General features: G+C 36.2%; 1 protein-coding gene across 2 annotated transcripts in view; it reads left to right on the forward strand.

Annotated features, from left to right (window-relative positions):
• The window catches only part of LOC149077320 (uncharacterized), a 418,271-nt gene that overhangs the window by 301,231 nt on the left and 94,041 nt on the right, over positions 1 to 22,999 (forward strand). For both annotated transcript variants that reach the window (XM_089245092.1, XM_089245091.1), the window contains exon 4: positions 17,981 to 18,094. In XM_089245092.1, coding sequence (XP_089101218.1) covers positions 17,981 to 18,094 — 114 coding nt within the window. The remainder of the gene's footprint in view (positions 1 to 17,980; positions 18,095 to 22,999) is intronic.

Consider the following 22,999-nt stretch of genomic DNA (forward strand, 5'->3'; position numbering starts at 1 on the left):
GGCTTCTTCAAAAGCCATCATGTCAATAGTCTTTTTAGAAATGACATTTGTTTTTTATCATAACCGAAATGTTATGTTTTTCTTAATTTATGGCGTCGTAGTTCAAATTTGTGATTGGCTCGTGATTATCCATTATATCTGTTTAGGAATTATTCAACTACTGGCTATAATACCCGGCGCTGATCGAGTTTTCTCCAAAAAAGTCGAACAAAAAAGTTGCTGAACCATTGGGAAGGCATATACATGTCTGAAACGTATTGTTAAGGAACCGCGGAAACCAAAGTAAACATTTCAAAAGTCATTGTTGCGGCCCAAAAACCATTGTTGTCTGACAGTTTTTCTCCCATTTCAGGCATTTGCACAGCTCGGAAGAACTTTTAAAGTAACCTATCGTTCACGTCAAGCCCAGTTTCGTATACATGCAAAATTTTACATAGATCGGTCTAAAACTGTAGATTTGTATTACATATTTTGTCGAAGTAGGATGACTATTTTATATGAGTATGAGAGAATCAGACTCGGACTTATATTTTTTTTAACTTACTGTATTTCCGAATGAAGTGAGTTGTGTCCGGTCCTTCAATGTTAAATGCATTTACGAATGTATATGTATATGATAAATGTAGCTGCTTAACCATTTAATTGGCAAGCATCGAAATGTCCAGATGAAATTTTTTTTGAGGAATTATATTAAACAAAATCTACTCTTTGGAAAATTCAATGATTCGGCTATTTTGGCTTTTGACAATTTCTAGTCCACTGCCACCAAAACTTTCAATTTGAGATTTACCGTTTTCCCCGCAATAGCCGACATGCCGCCAAACTCGAGGGACTCGAGATTTTGAAATTTTGAGGTCTGGTTTGTTCCCGACATACCGGGAAAAGCGAGGTTTAATAAGGATCATGTTTTGCATTCAGCGGTTTCAATGTATTTTTACAATAAAGATATTTAAGAATTTTCCAGAAATTTGAATTTCCCTGCATGCCATGTAATGTGGGGAGGTGGGGGGGGGGGAGAAGTAAAGATATAGCGCTCCGTTTATTTGAGAAACCCGTGTCAAATTAATAAGTTTAGGAATGAAAAAAATAACTTCAGGTGCCTGTATTTTCTTAAATTGGGAAATTTAGTGAAATTGTGAAAAATCAACCACGTGGAAAGTGGGAGTGACCACCATGTGGGAAAATAAAACAGAGGCGTGGGCGGAGGGATATCGACATCACTCCAGTTGACGCGCGCCCTGCTTCCAGTGAGGGCGCTACTTACCAACAGGGTTTTCCGTGAAATGGCAAAACGATCTATTCCTTTCATTCTCCAAGCATCAAGCATCAAAGGTCAATGTCAATGACAGATTTTGTGTCCATTTCTTTGCAAAAAAAAAAAAAAGCAACTAAAGAACGATGATCCGAGCTGAGTTCGGTCGCTGTAATGGAATGAATGAATTTTACCGGTCGTTATATTGGATAAAAAATAGCATGGCAGCAATAGGAACAAATTTGGACCTGGCGTGACGGTCATTATAATGGAAGGGTTATCACAAAGGACGGCCGTTGTAACGAGCGTCGACTGTATTTCGTCCGTGATCGTAAAAGGGTAAAAGTTCACTTATTCACAGCTGTTTATAGCCATAACTATTCCTCTGAAAGTTACGAAAACGTCTTTGAAAACGTCTTAATGTGAAGAAAATCTAGGAAAAAGAGAAAAAAATCACTTTTCCCGACATCCACAAGCAAAGCGTGTTTTCTGCTTAAATAATAGCGCACGTACGAATTTTTCGCAAACGTGTGACCAAACTACTAAAGCTTCATGGCAGTGTTTGTTAAAATCTTTAGCAGAACTTCTAAACATTATGACGTTGATTTTACAAGAATGTGTGCTGCTGGTGAAATTTCTTTTACGAATTCGGTGATTCCACTTCTAAATGCATGTGGAAATTTTCGGTCATCAAAGAGGCTTCCCGAATTCCCTTCATTAAGGCGTTTTTTCAATGTTCCAATAATTTTCTGATGAGTTAAGGAAACTTAGAATACACTAACTTTAATAATAGACACCATGTATGACTTTCAATTACTTCCTTCTCATTTTTTCTTGGTTCCGAACACATCCCACGGACCCAATTGGTGAACTCTCCGCTGTAAAAACAGTTTTTGAAAACACTACTGTAAATTATCATTATATCGATATAAAAAAACAACATAAAACTATGAATCGTATGATAATTCAAATTTTCCACCTGAGAACCGGATGTATACTTCATCATTTTCTAAAAAGGAAACATAATTTATTAACATGATGGTTAACATGATTTATCAACATGTCGACAAGGTTATTAAATTAAAGAGCAAAGAACAAAAGAACTTATCTTCTTATCCTCAACAGAAAGATTAAGTCTTGATCACATACATTTATATTCCATACAAAAAAAAAAACCACGTTGTATTTATTATAAAACTCAAAAAATGAATCTTTTCTTTTTTCCTTTCTATCATGCGTTTATCCTGACATGAATTTATATGATTGTCTTTGAGAAATATCAGTTGAAACACGTTTTAAAATCCATGATTTATTCCAATGGAAATCTATCACTGAGATAGATAAGGTTCTCCTCTTTTGTTTCGAACTACCCCTGTAATCGTAGTCTATCTCTTTTTACATAGGAGAAGAAAAAAAAAAGAGATAGAAGAAAGAAGAGAAACACCTTCATCATTTTTCTTGGCGAGAAGATTAATGGCCGTTCGAGATCGGACGTGAATGAAATATTAGAATGAAAGCAAAACTCCATTCTATACATATAATGTTATTATTATCTTTCTTCTTCCCCCCCCCCTCCTTTTCTTATGAAAGAAGAAAAGCTTAATCACATTGAAGAAAGCCGCGTATATCAAAATACTGTAAATACATATCGTAACCTTCAATTTTTTGTGCTGTTGAAATGGAAAAATAAAAAGAATCGCTGAAATCACGTTATTATGCGAGTTTTTAGGATGAGGCTGCTTTAGGATTTTTTTTTTCTCCTGGCGGAATGGGTTTTTAAAGGGATATAATCGTTTTTAATAAATTCTTGGCTAGTGATCATCTTGAATGGAATTTGTTCCAATTATTTTGAAACGCTCTACCGAGCAGTTGTGTATGGTTTGACTGAATAATGACGTGAGACGGTATGAAAACCTCCTCCTCTTCCTAACCAGATCATGGCCCACCGCTCTGTCTCAATGAAGAGATTTTAGCAGGTGGTCGAAAGCCTGGACCATGCTGGATGTGTTGGGAACCTAACGTGAATTTGTTTCAGCGTAATGCTTCTCGTGCGCAGTGCTTTCTTTCTTTCAAACCGAGCACAACTCAGGTCTATCACCATTTATGGGCGATTTACTACCTAGTGAATTGCTGTCAATTTTCCAATTGTTAATGTTTGAATAATTGTACCGTTGTAGACCTTTTGCTCTCTGTGGGGAAATTTTTACTGGTGAGAACGGCTTGCATTCGCGCCTCGAAGTTGGGAACCACCGAAAACCAACTTCAGCTGACCACCACTGTGCAAAGGGTGGGGTTCGAACCCGGGTCCTCGCGATGTGAGTCCGTCACTATAACCACTCGACCATCACAGCGGCGGTATGAAAATCAGGGCTTGACAGATCACAAAAGAAAATTTAGGTGCCAGAAAAAAATTTTTAGGAGACGAAAAAAAATTTTTTTCAAAGAAAAACAGGCTCAAAATACTATTTCTTCAAACTTTTCCAGGACATAGCGGTCCCTTTCCATGTTGATAGATACGCCGATTTGAATTCTACAAAAATTTGTGTTGTCTCGAATCCAATTTAGTAACCACACATTGGAAGTTTTCGGCGTCAATCTTAATTTTTCAGTCGACCTGGCGACTATGGCGACGTGACACCTGGGATTTGTCCGGCCCTGATGAAAACAATTGTTTTTTTGTTATCAATATGGAATCGCATTCGTATTGTGCAAAGCATTGGAGAGAAACATAAGCCTTTCAGACCGTGTGGGTTGCTTTTTTCTCGCTGTAGATATTCTTTTTTTTTTTAACCTTGGGTAGTTTAACTCTTTATTTCATTGACCCATAATCCTGTCAGGGCTGAATTTCTGTGGTTAAAAAAAACCCATCTATAGCGATAAAAAACGATCCCCCACCTTCGTGTGCACCAAGTATGGAAAAGACTAAAGATTTAAAATTTTATCTTTCGTTTATGGTTCGGAAATATTTCTTAATTCAGGGAATTTTTCTGCAAAATTTTGCTTAATTAGAAACATTTACGAATACAAATACAAGGCTGCAACAGGTAAAATGCCCAACGAAGTGGCTGAGAGAAAGATGCCCATAACAAATATGGATGTCATATATTTGTAAAATACTGCAATCCCCCCCGAATTAAAAATCCTTGCTTTCAGATACCGTGGTACTGGCAGATGGATTTGACTGCATTTGATGCTTAGGTCTTAATCTTCACACCCGCTCCCCCCACCGAATAAACCGTCACTTTTGAAAGTTGCTATCAAAAGTTTACATTATATAAGTCTTTGTCTTATTTAGCCGGCATTACACTATAAAAGTTTTAAAAAGTTATTTCATAAAACTTGAAAATGCAACCAATAAGGTTATCGGTGACATTTGAGCAAATGCAACCGTTGCCCATATTGGTTGCATTTTTCAAATTTTATAAATGAACTTTTATGAAACTTTTATAGTATAATCCCTGTCTTAGCCAGGCATATTAAACTTGTTGCTCACTAAGGGCGGGATCACACAATAAAACTTAGATAAATGATCTTTTACAGAAGTTGAGAAAAACAACCAGTAAGCCTATCGGTTACGTTCGCTCGAAAATATTCGTAACCGATAACTCTTATTGGTTGCGTTTTTCAAGTTTTATAAAACAAATTTTCTAAAACTTAGTATGATGCCGGCCTGAAAAAAACTGGAAAATGTTCAGGGAAAGTCAGAATGTCTTCGGGAGTTTGTTAAGGGAAAATGTGATCAAGCATATTTTGCTAGGAAACTTGTATTACATCTCTACACACTTGACGGTCATGGCTCCCACAACCTGGAGCAGGTCCCCTAAGCTGAGTTCTTTTGCGGGGCCCCGAGATCAGATTTTCACGGGGGGCCCCTTTATGATGAATTTATAACGTGAAAAAACAAAAAATGATGAGAATTGTCCCGGGCACCAGGGCTGTATCCCTGTCAGCCCTACCCTTGTGGAAGGCCATACTGACAGTTCCGATGCTTTCATTGTGATTTCAAAATCGAACTTGTAGCATCGAATTCAATAGAGTGAGAAGTAATTCTGTGGTGTTTGGTCAGAACAGGATGTCTCCAAAAAATGGCTTTTTGGTCTAAAAGTAAGTCTTGATAATTTTAACTAATTAGAAGTGAGATAAATGCACAAATACGTGTGTACGGCTAACATGCTGATGTATGATATTTTCATTTGTATTTGTGTGTATGCTTTATTTTTGATTTTTAAATGACAATGAAAATGCTTATATTTCAAAAATGTCATTTTGGAGTTATCATGTTCTGACCAAGCACCACAAAATTAACGTAGTTACCAATCTCAGATAAAATTCCTTTTGGCTCGTTCCACCATAAAACGTCCTTCTGAGAAAACGCATAGCCAAGGGACTTCTCATTATCAACATGCTATTTATTTTCACACCCATAAAAAATTCTATTCCATGTGATTTTTTTTTCCACCATTTCTATTTCTTTTTGGGCGGATTCAGAAAATTTCATTTATAGCTAGAAAAATCGCAACTCCGCATTTATATCTACTATAAAATAATTTGCAGCACAAAAAAATAAAATAGAAATCGAATAACAATTTATATACGTAGTATATTACAAAACCCATCATCGATCTAGCTCTATACGTGGGAATTTTTTTTTTTTCGTAATACTTCTCAGCATGATATACGGAGCCCAAGTCAAGAAAACCACTGTCATGAGGCTGAACGCAAATAAAAAACTGTCATTTCATGAGGTGCCTCTCCTCCCCGTTCTTTTTTTTTTCTTTCTTATATTTATTTTTAATATTTCTTTCGGCCGACACATCTTTTAGCGAGAGAATTCCTCAGAAAAATCCTGTATGTGTATAATAACAAAAAAAAAAAAAAATATAGAGAAAACTCAAAATTCCTAACACGTCTCCGTCATTCCTTCAACATACCGGATATTGAAAATTCTCTCCTTTTTTTTTTTCGTATCCCGGATACGTCTGAGGCGGTACATACATGCATACATATGTACAAAGCTCCACAACTGCGCTACATATTTCGTTTCGAGATATTACTCCACTTCTTTGAAATATGGCGTCTTCTATATATTTTTGAATAATGGAAATCCTAAGGATTAGGAAAAATTCCCTTTTATATCGGGTATTTTCTTCTTTTGTAAGGATTCTTGTAGTTGTCTTTTGTATCTTGCGTGTGTGTGTGTGTATCTGTGTATTGCGTTTTTCCTTATTTCTCAATTTCTCTAGTATTATTTTTTTTTAAGATGTACAGCGTATGGGTAATGTACACATACCGGCCAGTGAACTAGAAGCTGATATATTTTAAGGGTACGGTAGCCGGGATAGATAAGGTACACGCCTAAAGCAGTGATTCTCAACTTGGGGGGTCGTATGTACCCTTTGCAGACCTAGGGTACTCTGGGGGGGGGGGCGTCATAGGTGAAAATCAAATGAAATGGAAGCTACGAAAAGGAGTAAAGTGGGCCACAGAGAGATGTGAAACATTTTGAGAGAAGATGTGTCTACACTTTCAGAGTCCAGCACAGCTGTCCGTAGAACTAGGTTCCATCTTAACCCGTCTTTCGAATGGTCCGAAGTCTACGGGAATTCCCATCTTAATCCATGTCCTCATGTGGGTATGCCTTGGGTTTCTCATGTCCATAGCGAGCCTATAGATGATGAGATCTGGTGCTATACGATTTTCGAGTGTAAATACGTAAGCGTTCTGACGTGTTTACACCCAGCTGAGTATAGGGCCCAAGAACACATCACTTTACTCGGACACCCATGATGGTGAGATGGGCATGCATAGAACCTCCCCTCCCCTACAAGAAAGAAGCTCGCGGACGTGGTTGCCAGGTCGATAAGATAAAGTACCAAAGGATGTTTAAAGATATTGCGAGTTCGATACCCGGTTTGTCCTTGTTAGAAACTTTCCTGACGCGGGGGTACAACCGATACAAGTGGCAACATGACCACACTAAAAGATTGCTAAAAAAAAATGATCATGTTGCAACAATAATTATCAATTATCAAGTGGTCGATAAATTTTAAGTAATGTGAGTGGAAACTGTGTTTATGAAGATTACTTGAATTACCGACTCAAAAAATCTATATGATTATGTTGTTTGGTTGTAAGAGCAGCGTGAGGAAAAAAAGAAGCCCTCAGTTTTTATGAAAGCCTTTCTAGCAGGACCTACCATCACTTTCAGGACAGAGACTTCAGCAAGTATCTTGTAAAGTAAAGCTAGGGCCACACATTAGTGTCCAGCCTGGCCCAATAATAATTCAGAAATAGTTGCCTTGTGGTTCACCCCCCCCCCTCCCTCCTTCCGCTAAAATGAAGAACCAGCGGCATAGGTTTCCTACACACTGGCCCAATATTCCTTGGTGAATATTTGCTTCCAGAGCACTCTTCCGTCCGTGTTATGACTGTCAGCGATCTTCTACTAATGTGTGGCCAGACGGATTGTAATATCGGAAGGAAGTCGGCTCCTTGGACTTTAATTGAGAGACTAGAAGGTCATGGTCATCCTCTTTGACCAGCTTTCCAGTAACTTCCAGCCTCCAAATTCAGAAATTCTGTCAGTTCAGTCATTCTGGCCCTGTCTCGCCTGTGAGTTATAGGGGAAAATTACTCCTAAAACATAGGAGAATACAGCAATGTCTAGTATACGGATCATACTAATAAGAGAATCTCGAACCCGTCAAACATGTAATAATTTTTTTTTTCTATCGTTACGTATCAATAGAAAACAGACAAATATTTTCTTTCATGTGTGCTGAACTTGTATCTACCTCCATTGATTTTTTTGGAAAACACCATTAAATGCAAGCAAAAGCGTCGGAAAAGTGTCGCTATATCCTAGGTAGTTGCATTTTACCTACGTTAAGCAAGGGTAATTACCATTATTCTTTATGGGAATCAGTCAAGACATCCAGTTTGCAGCGTTGCATCCGCAGTGTCGTTAAAACCGAGGTCGTAATAACCGAATTAGACTGATCGTATCCAATCATTTACGTAATAATTACCGATAAAAAAAACAAATTTATATGTATTTCGAGTTATAATTTCTAAAAATTCTGTTACGAATTCATTATTACAATTGTTTTTCCTTCCCAACGATCCATCGATCAATTTTAATTAATAAATTAATTCATCATCCGGAAAGTTACTCATTGTCAGTTTTTTTCCCCTTCACGTGGAATGTTTTATAGCCAATGGCTTTTGTTGATAATGTTTTCCCTTCTTATTTGTGTTTATAAATACATGAATTCCGAAGTAACGACCCTTCGAGGAATCGGGACCCTTGCTTTTATGTGTGCGCGCCCCATTGTCCGCGGGAAATTTCGCTCACCTTCTTTATTCGCTCGTTAATTCGTGTTTATTGGGCGCTCTTTTGGATAAGAATTTAATCAAATTTATCCTTTGGACCGTATTAAATAGTCTGTAAAGGGTCGAGGCGAGAGAAAAGAAAATATAATCAGAATTCGTTTTGAAGATCCTTTTGTTCCTTCGCGCGCCATCTTTTTTTTTATTATTATTTTCTCACGCACATCTGAATGCAATGAGGAATTCCGTCAGTTTCTCCTCAGAACACAGTGGCGAATTTTACGACTCTGCAAAGGAAGTGGAGTAGTAAGTGGTGGAGAGAGAGAGAGAGTTCGGGCCGTTTATACATACAATACCAAAAGCTGTTTTTATCGGCGCCTCCTTTTTTTTCCCTTGCTTCAAAGGAAATAAAGCTTTCCCCCCCCCCCCTCCCGCCATTGTATTTTATTTTCCTTTCTGGCTTCCTTATTCCAGAACCAGCTTGCATTTATTCTTCCACGTTATTGTCATCGCGGCTTATGAAAGCAGTGGCGTAAAGAAAGGAAACGAGCAGATATACGAGAATTCCTGGAAAGTGACGTGGAAGTTATCACTGGCATAGGAATTGTATGTGTTTTTCGGAAATTGTGTGAAAGCGCATCGGCCCCGAACGTGCTTGGATTTCGTAAATCTAACGCGACGAAATTTTCACCTAGAAATTCAATTGTTTGGATAAATTCTGGATTCGGGTATGGCGTGTGAAAAAACATACACCTCCTCCTCCTTCTCCTCTTACGGAATTTTGACGACATCTACGTTAAAAAAAAAAATGTCCTCAGTTTTTTTCAACAGGTGATATTAACGTCATGGGCTATTGATTATATACCAAGTGATTCGACAAGTTCTGGATAAAGTATGGAAGAAGATAGACGAGCCCAAAATGTATATTTATATATATTTTAGCACCAAATGCTAGTCCGTATCGGCCATTTTTGGTTCAGTTGACACAACATCGGTTATTTTACGAATAGCGTCATTCCTGGCTTGGATTTTCCACGTGAATTCCGGACTGATGTCAAATATGAAACTAAAGAGCTGCTTGAAGGTTATTCATGCCCAATGCCTGTGACTACACAACTGCCGAATTGCCAAACGTTCTAGCGTGTGCACCAGCAGTGACTGTGAATCTAACAGTGTTGACAGGCGGTTTCCCATTCAGAAAAAAAACTCTCTGCAGGCAAACTCTCTGAACAGGATACTTACAAAATATTAGGCACCGACAGATGGCGCCTTCGTTTCCATCACAACTCGGTCGGTAGTAAATTACTGTATGGCACTATGAACGAAGTTGGTGTGCGGCAAAGTAGAGTTAGTATAAAAATAATTAAAAAATCATAACTCTGGCAACATAAATAAGTTAAGGCAACGCATACATACAAACATGAACACGCACAACGTTCCGCCATCTTACAGTGATGGCAACCAGTCTCCCATGTGATAAAGTCTTCCCCGCAGAGAACAGGCAAACCTTAATACGGTTCTTGAAACATGGACTGGACCTCCGTTCGGTTGGCCAGACCCCAACACGGAACTTGCCTAACATGAAATTAGGAAAATTCGTCATTTTCACTTAAAATGCAGAAAGCAGATGTCAGCATCAGTATAAAACTTCTTACAAGCGTCCTCCACCCTTACCGCATTTTGAAGCTTGGTTACCTTGAAAACAGGATGGATAAAATCGACCACCAAAAACTTATACCATGTGATTCCTTGCCAAAACTAACATTGAAAAGTGTTTTCAGTTTTCCGATTTGGCCAATAATCAAGGAGTTATAACGCTTTAAAAATTTATTGCGTCACTTCGGAATCCTGCCATATTCCCCGAACGTACACCAAACGTATAATTTGGCATGAGCCAAGCGTTAAGCTGCTAACAATGCTATTTACCCTCAGAGATATCGAGACAGCTAAAGATGGGAATACCAGTTTTTTTTTTTCTTCCCTTTGCAATTTTCAAGAAAGGGAGAAAACTAATCCGACTTAACAGTGAAGGAAAGAAAATTAACACATTTTGGCAAAAAAAAAAGAGTTGATCTTGGTTGAACAATTTTTGAAATAGATCTCACTTGGCTAACACTTTACAAATCCGGTGATAAATTTGCAAGAGGTTATGTGTAGCATAAAACGCTACACGAAGAGGAAAAGCGCCAATTGGGAAATATGATCAAACTGGGTCTCTAACGGAATCGAACATTTCAGCTCATTTTCAATAACCTGCAACCCGCTGCAAGGGGGACAATTTTACTTCCGCTGGGTGTTTGGCGAGTAACCGACCGGCAGCACGTCACAAAACTCCAAAACGTTATAACTCCTTAAATATTCGTCCGATCCTAAACCCCCCTTCCCCCCCCCCCCCGGAAAAAAACTTTCCCATATTATTTTTTGACAAGGAAACACGCGGTGTAGTTTTTGGGCGGTCGATTATCTCCACCCTGTATAATTTGATTATGAGTCGTGTTAATATCAAATGACAGTATAATACATAGCTTGGGCCATTATTCAATAGTCATTGCCAGGTGGTGATTTTTTTTGGATACTGACAGCTGAACGCGCTTCCTACTTGAGGTAGTAGTTGGTGCAGACCCGGAAAACAAGCAATCTACTTATTACAATTCCGATTACTCAACGATTATCACTGGATCCAATGATCGAGCAAACAAGATACCATTCATCAAGGAGAACGGCTTCTTCTTTTCCATGGTATCTATCTGGGTTATCTATGAATAAGACATGAAGATTCCCTCATATCGGCGTTGTGAGTCGAATGAAATTAAATGACAATAAAATAGATGGTATCGCGAGAAAACTTTTCTTTACGTAATTAGTAGAAAAATTCTTATCTTGCCCATGTACACCGGAGTTTTTTTTGAGAGAAATTAAGAGATCGTCTCATTTTTTTCAGTGTTTTTTGGGCGTGTTTACTTAGTATTTCTGGGCCGTTCTCATTAATCTTGACGGGAGTTATTTGGTAATAAAACGCAGTAGGAGTAACACATATATACAATGAAATGCTGATGGATGACCCATACACGCCCATCAAGAAACCTTGTCCGCATGTGGTGCCATCTATTATCTCATCTCAAGGATTAATTCTTTATTATTATTATTATTATTATTATTATTATTATTATTTTTTTTTTTTTTTTTTTTTTTTTTTTTTTTTTTTTTTTTTTTTTTTTTTTTCATCAACGGCAGCTTCCATTTTCATGAACCCGTGGGCTTCTGTCTTCATTTTCCTGTCCATGGATCGACCGCTTCTTTCATTTTTTTGTTTCTCATCTAGCCATTAGGCGTGGCAACTGAAGCATGATCACTCATATATATTACGGGAACTCATATACGCTGTTATATAGTATATTGATATTATTTCCCATAACTATTACCCTCATCATGAGCATTTTTCCTTTTTTCGGTGCATTTTACAAGAGTCACAATATGTAAATATTTTCAATCTCGTATACAGGGTGGATGCTATCGATATTGTTGAACGATTCCTTGGAAAAACTAGTATAGAAAAGTGTAATATATCAGTTGTTTTTTTTTTATTTAACCAATAATTCCTGAGTTACAACGCTTTAAAAATGTTAGTGATTTAGTCACTTCTTAATCCTGCCAAATTCACAGAAAGTTACGTACACCAAACGTATACAACTTGGCGTTTTTCAAGATGATAACAATGCTATTAACCCTCAAAGAAATCGACAGCTAAAGCTGGAAAACCAGTTTTTTTTTTTCCCTTGCTTTCCCTCAAAAAATTTAACCCAATTAGTATTATTAAAATTTGACTAACCAGTGAAGGAAAAAAATTATCACATTTTGGCAAAAAGTTTTGATTTTGGGAAAACAATTTTTCAAATATATCTCGTTTGGCTCACACGTTACAAATCTGGTGGTAAATATAGTGGGGCGAAGGTAACACGGAATAACAAGGTTAGCATCATTCTACACGAAGAGGGAAAAGCGCCGATATAACTGAACTTGGCTTCTAATGGGATTGGATATTTCAGTTCATTTTCAAGTAGCGGCAACCCACTGCATGGGGGGATTTTTTTTTTTCGTTGGGTGTTTGGCGCGTAACTGACCGTTTACAAAATTTCGAAACGTTATAATTCCTTAAATATTCGTCCTATCCTAAAACTGAAAACACTTTTCCGCATTAGTTTTTCACAAGGAATCACGTTTGTAATTATTGGGCTGTCGATAGTATAACTGGTTATTGTGTATAACAACCGGATTTATTACATTCATACCTCATAACATATGGACATACATGAAGCGCATCTATTTATTGGCTATTGCTCTGTCCGAGTGATGCGGCTGCCTCAGTTTCGTTTTCAAGGGAATCTGCCAGCTGTTCCGATTGCATATCAAAAAAAGAATTAAAGCAGTTTTGTTGCAAGAAATAAATAATGCAAGTATTGTTTACGGAACATGAATCTCAAGGAAAAATAAAATAAAAAAAACTCCTACGTTTGGAGTTTGTGTTTCATTTGTACGAGTGCCCCGGATGTTGTTCCTGCTTCTGCGATTCCGTTCATTTCGAGATGGAAATGCACAAGAAAAAGTCGAAGTAAGAGTCGTCGCTGTATAGTAAGTATGAAATGCGCGCACGGAAACGTCTCGAGAGATGAGATAAAAATGAAACGGAATAAAAATAAGTGCACTTACTTATGACGGATGCGGCGTTTGTGTTTTAAGGAGGGAGAAAAAAAGCTCCGCAAAACATAAGATATTAATATGATCCACCGCCCAACGCTCCGTTTTATTTTATTTTATTTATTTCTTCCGTTTCCTTGATGTACTCGAAGCTTCCGTTCCTAATGTGTTTCGCTTTTTCACAAGAAAGAATTCAAGTTTGGAAGAATCCATCCCGCTGTTTCGTTCGGTGTAATGTTACATTCCGGAATGAATTAGTACTCGCACGAGTAGTCCCTTTGTGCGAGTGTGTCCGAATTTTCAACGAATGCTACCTGCGCTAGAGAAATTTCGGTCTTAGGTTACAGCCGTGGCCTTCTCCCATTCGTCTTGCGTCGAGTTTTGTAAGAGACATAACATCTGTGTATTCATTTCTTTCAAGAGCTTTTAACGTCTTCATAACAATGATTTTAGAAATATCGAGGAGTATTGTGAAAATTTTCTCCGTTGGTTCACCTCCATAAAAACGTACAGGATTTGCTTTTTTAAACGGATATAAAATGTAAATTGGTGCTGTTAGCATACTTTTAATTTAAACAATATACCATCACAAAAATTTAACTAATTAGAGTGGGTTTTTTTTTTAACTAGTTAAAATGATAATTAAGGAAAAGAATATGAAATTTATCTTTATTTCATTGTTATCTATGAACAAATAAGATCTTCCTCAGCAAAGTTCGGTAGTTGTTTCCATGAATTTTATTTCCGATTCTATCAGTTTGATGCGGTTTTATAAATCTTTCAACTCGTAAACGTTCAGTAGCTCCCAAAATATAATCTGCGGATTATCTGTTAAAAAAAAGTGGTTAAACATGTTGAAGTACGCGGATTATCTACCGCTGCAGACAATCTGCAGAAAATTATGTAATCAGCCTGATGAGTATTCGGATGAGTCTGAATTCGAAAGTTTATGATTGATTGTAAATTTGGTTTTGTGTGAAATAATGCTATTGTTTCGTAAATAAATTTCATCAATTAGCGTACCAATGGATAGACTTATTAAAACACAAGATAAGTTTTTATTATTATATTTTTAAAATCCCGCGGATAATATGCGGTCACAGATTGTACGTTGTTTTTTTTTTTCTTTCTTTAAATTCCGCATGGGGATTATGCGCCACCGATAACCCCGGAAAATACGGTTGTTGTATGTTGTACTCAAATCAGACTAAAAGATATGCTTCCTAAATTACCAAAAAAAGAGAAAAGAAATTGGTATGATGGGGGATTTTTCCCCCATGTATTTGCCAGGATTTACCCTTAATTTCTCCAAATTTTATCTTGTTTAAGACATCGCTTTATTGGATATTTTTCTGCTCACAGTACGAAGTGAACACTGCTTCAAATCTCTGCCAAAGAAAGCACTGACTGGATGTTAATTATTACATTTCAGTAATCTTTAATATGGACCGCAAAACGCGACTCTTCAGCCAAGTAGACGTGTGATTATTGCACTAATCTGGAGCACATGCACCTCCTGTTGCACGAAAACACGGAAGAATGCTCGAACTTTCTTAATAGTCCTGAAATAAAAAAGTAAATGATACGATAAAATAATGAATGAGACTCGAATCTCATTTTTCTTTTTTGAAGGAATTTTTCTCACGGTGAATCATGCCTTCAGTGTCATCAACGTGATCATCCCGTCTAATTGCTTATCTTACGCTTGTCTCAAGTTTTGTCACGTTTTTAAACTTGCTCTTATACTCCCTAAGCAAAATGTCCCGATCCATCAGCTGGGATATTATTCATGAAAAATATAAATTCACGAAAGATATTATTCATTTATTTTAAAACCGTATCAGCCGGTTCATAGATAAAAACTTCCGTACGTGACCCTACCATTATTCTGCATCGCTATTCAAAAGACATAAAACTTTTCCCTTCTTCATTCGTTACAAAATGCTGCATCAAACAAGCCCCCCTCTCCTCTTATAACCATCTATTTAGCATCATACTCCTCGAATTTCGTATACTTTGATCGAAGAAATTTCGAAATAAATCTAGATCAAACTTTCACGTATAAAAGTCTCGGTACCCAAAGGGAGATAATGTGCCATTATAACGTTCGCTTCCAACGTCTATAGCCGCCATAGCCGCCCCTTCCCGTTCATCCTTGTCCTTCCTCTGGGATACTGAGCATCATATAGCGTGAGAAGAAAGCCTTTGTCTTCGCCGTCGTCCAAAACAAGGGGACCGAACCTATACTCATTCCACACCCCAGTCGTTGCTTTTCCCCCAGCTCGCCAGTCCTTTTACAGGGAAGCCCCCCCCCCCCTCACTGAAAGTCATCACCATTACCACGTTTCACACGGTGACACTAGCTTAATGTGAGGACTTGGCGGCGCGGGAATGCATTATCTTCTTCGCATTGCGGCGATTATCGCTTTCCTTCATCTCTATCTCTTTTGCTGCAAACTCTCTCTCTCTCTTGCCATGGTGAGATGGTGGAAGATCGCGAAGAAAGCGATTTTCTTCTGTTCCTTTTGCATCTTCCAAGAAGAAGAAGAAGAAGAATCCTCCCGGGCATCCTTGGAAGATGCTATCGGGTGAGAAGGATGTGTGACGCGTCGTCTTGAAGATCATCCATCATGCACATCTTCTCCTTTCTACCATTCACCGCAAAAGAAAAGAGAAAAGAAAATCATCTTCCCTTTTGCCGCTTTTTCTTTTGTTCTTTCATATATTTTTCTTTCTTTTTTTTATACTTCTCCATTCATTTTATTTGGGCGTTTTCTTTTCTCCTTTTATCCTGTTGTTATCGGAAGACGTCTCGAGTTTTTTGCTTTCGTTTTCTTTCTTTTTTTCTTTCCAGGTTTATCTTTTCTTTCTTGAGTTTTTTTTTTCTTTTGTAACTTTGTCTCGACGGTTGACTAAGCGTTATATCTCCCAGGCATAAAATGGATACGGTAAAAGTAAAACATTTTCTCCCCAGTCAGAATAATACTGGTCTGGGTTTTTTAAGAAGCTGTGGTGGGAGGGGGGGGGGGGGAAGAGGAAACCCCCCCCCCCCCCCCCATTACGAAAAACTTTCGAAATTCTTATAAAAATGGATCCAAATTTTCACTTGTTTCTTCTCTATTTTTCGGGACTGAAATTCTGTGAAGTAGGATTTTTCATTCGAATGTAATAGTCTGGATTTGTAATGATCCAATATTATTGAATTTGATTAGCGAAGTGTACTTACGTATACAGTGATGCCTTGGCTAACGAAGTCAATTCGTTCCGTAATCACGTTTGCTAGCTGAAATTTTTTATAGGTTTCTATGTTCATTGTTAAATAAATAAAGATGAGTTGTTTTTTTTCTAAACCTCAGACTGCTATAAAAATAAAATAAAAACTGACCGAAGGCTAAAATGAACATCTTCAAAATCGATAGATGAGAATCTACAGAAAGTTGAGATACTGAAGATCTTTTTATTTTACACTAATGTACACAATCAACATCAACTCTAGTAGACTAAAAGTGATGCTGTCGCAACCCAGTCGAATTCGTAGGTGTCCTAATCCCTTTTTGATTCGGGGTCTGCTCATTTCTGTGTCTGTCTAATACATGCAGATGGAAAAGATAATCTCTTGGAATGTCGAAACTGTTCAGTTTGATGCTAAGAGTCTTGCATTGAAAGTATGCTGCTCTGAAAGCATAGACTCCTTTTTTTTCAATGCATTTTTTATTAGCTGAATCCTTCATTTTGCATGGAATGGTTCAAAACTTTCAGAAAGAGAAGTAAAGATGAATCTGGGAAATGATTCTGAGTTGAATATAAGTTGAATGCGACAATAATGCGACAGTAATGCTGGAGCTGATTAGGGCAAAACTTCAGCTCACTACATGGCTGTGCTAGGTGAACATGTTCCCCCATCAACTAAAATGTTCCTTAGCTCAATCCGTATTCGTTAGCCGAGACAGAAAAATCACGAAAAAATCTGCGCATTAGCCGAAAAAATTCGTAACCCGAGGCGTTCGCTGACCGAGTTTTCACTATACATTCGAACCTTCGTAAGTAAATACCAGCTAAGAAGACGAACCATTTTAAATTGATTTTTTTTTCTAATTCCGTTCTATTTCAATACATATTCAAATTCAAAAATCGGATAACTGTATAAAACAGCTGAACTAAATTGAATTCTCAGTCCGAAACCTTCATAAACTTTGAATAATACTTTCGAAAGCATGCTGAATAATTATATTCATTTTCTTGTGCTATTATTTGCAAACCTGAAAAAAAGCATTTATTTTAGGTGTGTGTAGTAGAAATTTATACATAAAAACCTTATTTACGTAATTCTCTGAATAGATTACGCATTGCCCAAATGTAATGAAAAAATTTCACTGATTTTTGCTTGACCCAATGATTTGCTGAACCGCGGTAGTGGATGTCATGACATCCAGATTATACGTTTTAGTCCACGATATAGAGGTGTTTACTGAGAGGGATTCGATAACATATACCGTGACACTCTATGGCGAAAGAATGAAGAAATAAAAAATGTGAATGAGTACCATATTATGAAAATTTTGATTCGTGCATGTTGTCATACACCCCGCCCCCGTGTAATTAAGAATAATTTTTACCACGTGTTGTTCGTCTTAAATATATCATGAAAAAGATTTAGTGGTTTGATAAGTTTTAAAACAGTCTGTGATTTTTTCTTTTCTCCAGATCCGTGATTTAGAAGATGAAGTCCAGAACTTGAGGCAGGAACTCGTCAATGAAAGGGAAAAACTCAGGAATCACCAGCAGAGAATAGCGGAGCTGGAAAATGAAGCGAAAACGGTAATTTTTATTGACTATAGGAAAACATTTCTTCTCATTTTTATATATATTGTGTTATAAATGCTCACATAAAGCACCTAAATATATATATATACATACTACTATAATTTTAATAGATTATTTCACTTTCTTCTATTGTTTATTTTTTAAATTTAATCTTAGACGGTGTCTAGCATTGCTAAATTTCACGAGATCAAAGCTTAGCTAATTTTCAAAAACAGATTATTTCTCGTAAAAGAAAATTAAAGAAAGAAAAGAAAAAAATACCTCCTATATTTATATATAAATACTATACGTACACAGAAAAAAGAACATGTGTCTAGAATATAAGCTGAAGAGATTTCCGAACACTGTTGCCGTAAAAGAATGAAAAATAATTGAATTTTTATTAAATTTAGTTATTATATGTTTGTTAGTACGTGTTTTAGTAACAAAAATACGCTCATAACATACAGTATAAAACACAAGTACAAAATGTATTTCTAGGTAGTTCGTAGAATTCTACTGTAAGCTAACCACTTTACGATCAAGGACGTAATATTGCGTCCTAACGCCAGTGGAATAAGTTCAAACAAGTTCTCTCTGTTTTCTTTCCTCTCTTCTCATCATCGCGAAGCTTTGTTGCAACCCTATGAAAAAAAGTAGTTTTTTTTTACCTCCTTGATGTATCCTTCTACAACAGTCGAATCCCGTTATAACGAACTCCAAGAAACCGGAAAAATCACTTCGTTATAACGAAATTTCGTTAGAAAGGAATTCCAGGTTTTTACATTGGTCCTACGTAAGCTTATCCGGGATATCAGAAAAACGTTAGTTAAAACGAGATTCAACTGCATATACATGTAAGAACGAAAGAGAACAGGTAGGTGAGAGTAAAAAGGGAAATCTACTTCGTACCCACTTACGTAATACTTACAGATAAGAGAGACATTATACACACACACAGAGATAAGAGAGAGAGTAATACATAGTATAACAGATAATTATTAATTACGTTAATTGCATTTTTAATTGGGTTGCTATATTTTTGAAATATATGACATCCATATTTTTATGAGCATCTTTTTCTCAGCCACCTTGTTGGGCATTTTGCCTGTTGTGGCGTTGTATTTCTATTTGTATAAATGTGATAAATCGGTTCCTATACATACTTACCAATCGTCTTGGTCAATTTGATAAACTTATTAATTTACCGGCGAGCATGCGTAATGCCCAAGCGTCGTTGGTAAATTTTTATAAATAATTGAAATTTATCGCCCTTATCTGTGATTATGCATAATAATGTAGTGTAATTGGTGAATTTATTTAATAAATATGGAAAAAAATCTAAATTAGTCTAGTATGTGTGATGAGTATAGTCTCACACCCCGATATACTGATGCAATGCATGTATGAATTATCATGTGTAATATGTCATGTAATGCGCAATTTATCATGTTTACCAACGACGCGACGTTTGGGTATTATGCTTAATCGCCGAAAAAAAATGTTTTTTTAGTACTTGTTAAATTTATCAACGTCGCTGTGTGGGGTACTATGCATAACCACCGGTTAAATTGATAAATTTACGGAAATTTATCAAACTTACCAAAGTGCTCGGCGATTATGCCTTACAATCAGTCATTATGTATAATAACCAGATTTATCACATTTACTATAACATATGTATGCAATACGAATATTTCCAAACAATTCCTCCCAACTTTTTTCGAATGATAATTATGTGCTGAAATCCGTTTAAAATATACTATGGAGAGAAAGAAAAACATTTTCTCAATTTCTTCCTCATTTATTCACTTTCTGAGAAAATAATCTTCTTTTTTTCAATCTCACGGCGGATTTTCGCACCAGAGGCAAATGCTTTCCTTCTCAGGAGAAGCTGGATTATCACGAGTGAAAATGATGCTCTTATAAATGATGATACGCCTTACGCGAGGAAGAAGATCATTAATCCATTTTCTTCACTATTTTTCTTCTTTTTTTTTTGTTTCATTTCCTCTGTGTCATTATACATGTTATCGTTTTAAGATACGTATAACACTCTGCATACTTTCCTTCTTTTGGAACATTTTCCGTTTTTTATCGATAAGCTTTTCCATATAGCCTATATTAATTTTTTTTCGGAATTTAAATAATGTAAGATTAATTTTCTCAGCATTTCTTTTTATAATAGTGTATGTTAAGGCAACGGTGTTTTATGGGGTAGGCTAGCGCGTCTCAAGCCCAACGGAGACTCCAAATCATTGAAGATTTTTACAGAATGATGCATTTTTAAATTGGAATCAAGGGGGTGGGGACCCCCACTTGCTCTGACGTCGAATCGGTAAGACTACCCTGTGTCTAGCATGACCTTTGCACGTCCTATATTTGTCATATTTTTTTCAGCCGCTTTGTCGTTGTGATAAAAATGTCGTTTCCTTTTAATTTTCGATGAAGGCAACTTGAATTCGTTATCTTTACTAGAATCGTATATCTTCTCCCTTATACCAGAATGTGGGAATTATTGGGAGGGGGGTGGGGAAACGACGTATGAATGACTCTACCTATAATACTCTATGGAGGATGTAATCCTAATGTTTTGTAACATGTAACAACCTAAAATGTTTTGTAACATGTAACAACCTAAAATGTTTTGTAACATGTAACAACCTAAAATGTTTTGTAACATGTAACAACCTAAAATGTTTTGTAACATGTAACAACCTAAAATGTTTTGTAACATGTAACAACCTAAAATGTTTTGTAACATGTAACAACCTAAAATGTTTTGTAACATGTAACAACCTAAAATGTTTTGTAACATGTAACAACCTAAAATGTTTTGTAACAACCTAAAATGTTTTGTAACAACCTAAAATGTTTTGTAACAACCTAAAATGTTTTGTAACAACCTAAAATGTTTTGTAATATGAGACAACCATAATTTTTTATGGGTAGTATATTTTATCTTAATTATTGGTTTATTATTTCTCTTATTGGGTTGCTGCATTTTTGATATACGTATTTTAGATATATATTTCGACATCCATATTTTTTATGGCCATCTTTCTTCATCCACCTTGTTGGACATTTTGTCTGTTGTGGCATTTGTATTTGTGCTTCAATAGAGATACATATGCACGTTCCTGGCAAAACTTGGATACCAAAATAAGGGATTCAACCAACTGATAAAAGAAGTGAAAATTTGTCTATTCATGTTTCTGACATAATGGGGGGGGGGGGACGACGACGATATATAGTGTGAATAACAACTGTAAGTATCGAACTCACATATTTGTCGTATTCAATGTTTCTTAATATAACAAATATAATACATGAAATGCAGAGTATATCCCATAAATTTGTAAATACAGTGCTTTAAAAATTAATACAAATTGAAGAAATTGGTATATTTGAATGCGATTTATGGAAAAAGTTATTCCTATGAAAGAGGGGTTTTTTTTGGCACAAAAAAATAAAGTTCAAATTTTGGTCCTCTATAGACCTGATGGACCTGAATTTTTCTTCTGTGTCCTAAAAATTCGTAAAGCTTCAGCCTGTGATTTGCGGCTGAGAAAAAAACATCTTCACGAATAGTGCTTTATCCAACAATGTCGACATCACAATGATAACCTTATGCAAGTGCCAGTAACTGGAAACTTCAGAAATGAGTTGTTAATCGTGCACCCTGCTCTTTATAAGACTCTGATTATTATATCTCCAGTGATTTGCTTTCGTGAAGTGCCTTCTATTGACTAATGTTGGAGCTACTTTTCCTGTACCTAAAAAAATTCCTCTCTTCGTGAAGATGACTTTCCCCTCAAACTGCGTTCAACTATACTAATTCCTTTACCTTTTATGAATTTTACGAACTATTTATACGAATTTATGGGACACCCTGTATAAATATTTATATCCCAGTATTAAAAACACGTTTACTGCATGGTTTGGCCGTGATTGGATGTATTGTGTTTGAATTTGAATTAAAAAATATGTTTAGCTCTTAATTTTTTCCTCTAATTGGCGGGGTTTTTTTTTTGGTTGCGGTTAGCAGTTTTAATCCGGTAGGCATTTTGGCGAAATAGAAATTTTCTTTATTATTCCATTTTTGTCTGGATGACTATAGTAAATAGGTAGTAGAAAAAATATGCAAATCTTTAAAAAATGATGGCGGTGGATTCTCTCATGGAAAGATGACGTTGAAAAGAAAAATCCTACTTTAAAAAAACTGTATTGAGTTTTAATTAGGTCCATATTTAAAAATTTTTCAAGTTAGTTAATTAGAGGCTAATTCCAATAACAAAATAATCTCCAAAGATAAATCTTTTTTTTCCCCAAAATCTAATGACCCTAACTTCATCAAAAAAACAAAGTATTTTGTATTGTATTGTATCGTAAGTTAATCTTCTCCCGAGATGTAGCTACATAAAAGACAAAACGATAGAAAGTAAAATAATATGACCTAAACTTTGTTTGGCACACACACATCCTTTACCTGCTCTCAAAATTTGCATTCAAATCTGCTCAAATAAGTATTAAGTCCTTATTCTCACAAAAAAAAAATGTTTTTAAATAGCCTCTGAAAAGAATTTAATATCCATTGATCATTATTAAAAGGGGGGGGGAATGAACATCCGGGGACTTTTTGACAGTTTTCTGTGGATTCCCATTTCGACTCTCGTCAAACAAGAGAAGAAGAAGAAAAAAATGTTATCCTAATTAACCATTGTCTCGGATTAAATAAAATTTAATGTTCTCAACTATTTTAATTAATTTATTATTTTTAAAAATCCTTTTTTTCCCCTCCTTTTTGTATCGGAACCGAAATCTTTCCCGGAGAATTACTTTAATTAGGAGAGAGCGCATTCCTCTGTCATTTCGGACGAGGAATTAAGGATTTTTGTTCGTTCTTATTATAGCCCTTTG

This window comes from Pholcus phalangioides, unplaced genomic scaffold, assembly GCF_987345545.1.
Source record: "Pholcus phalangioides strain wild (caught in Gottingen) unplaced genomic scaffold, Ppha-v1.0 ptg000015l_1, whole genome shotgun sequence".
NCBI lineage: Eukaryota > Metazoa > Arthropoda > Arachnida > Araneae > Pholcidae > Pholcus > Pholcus phalangioides.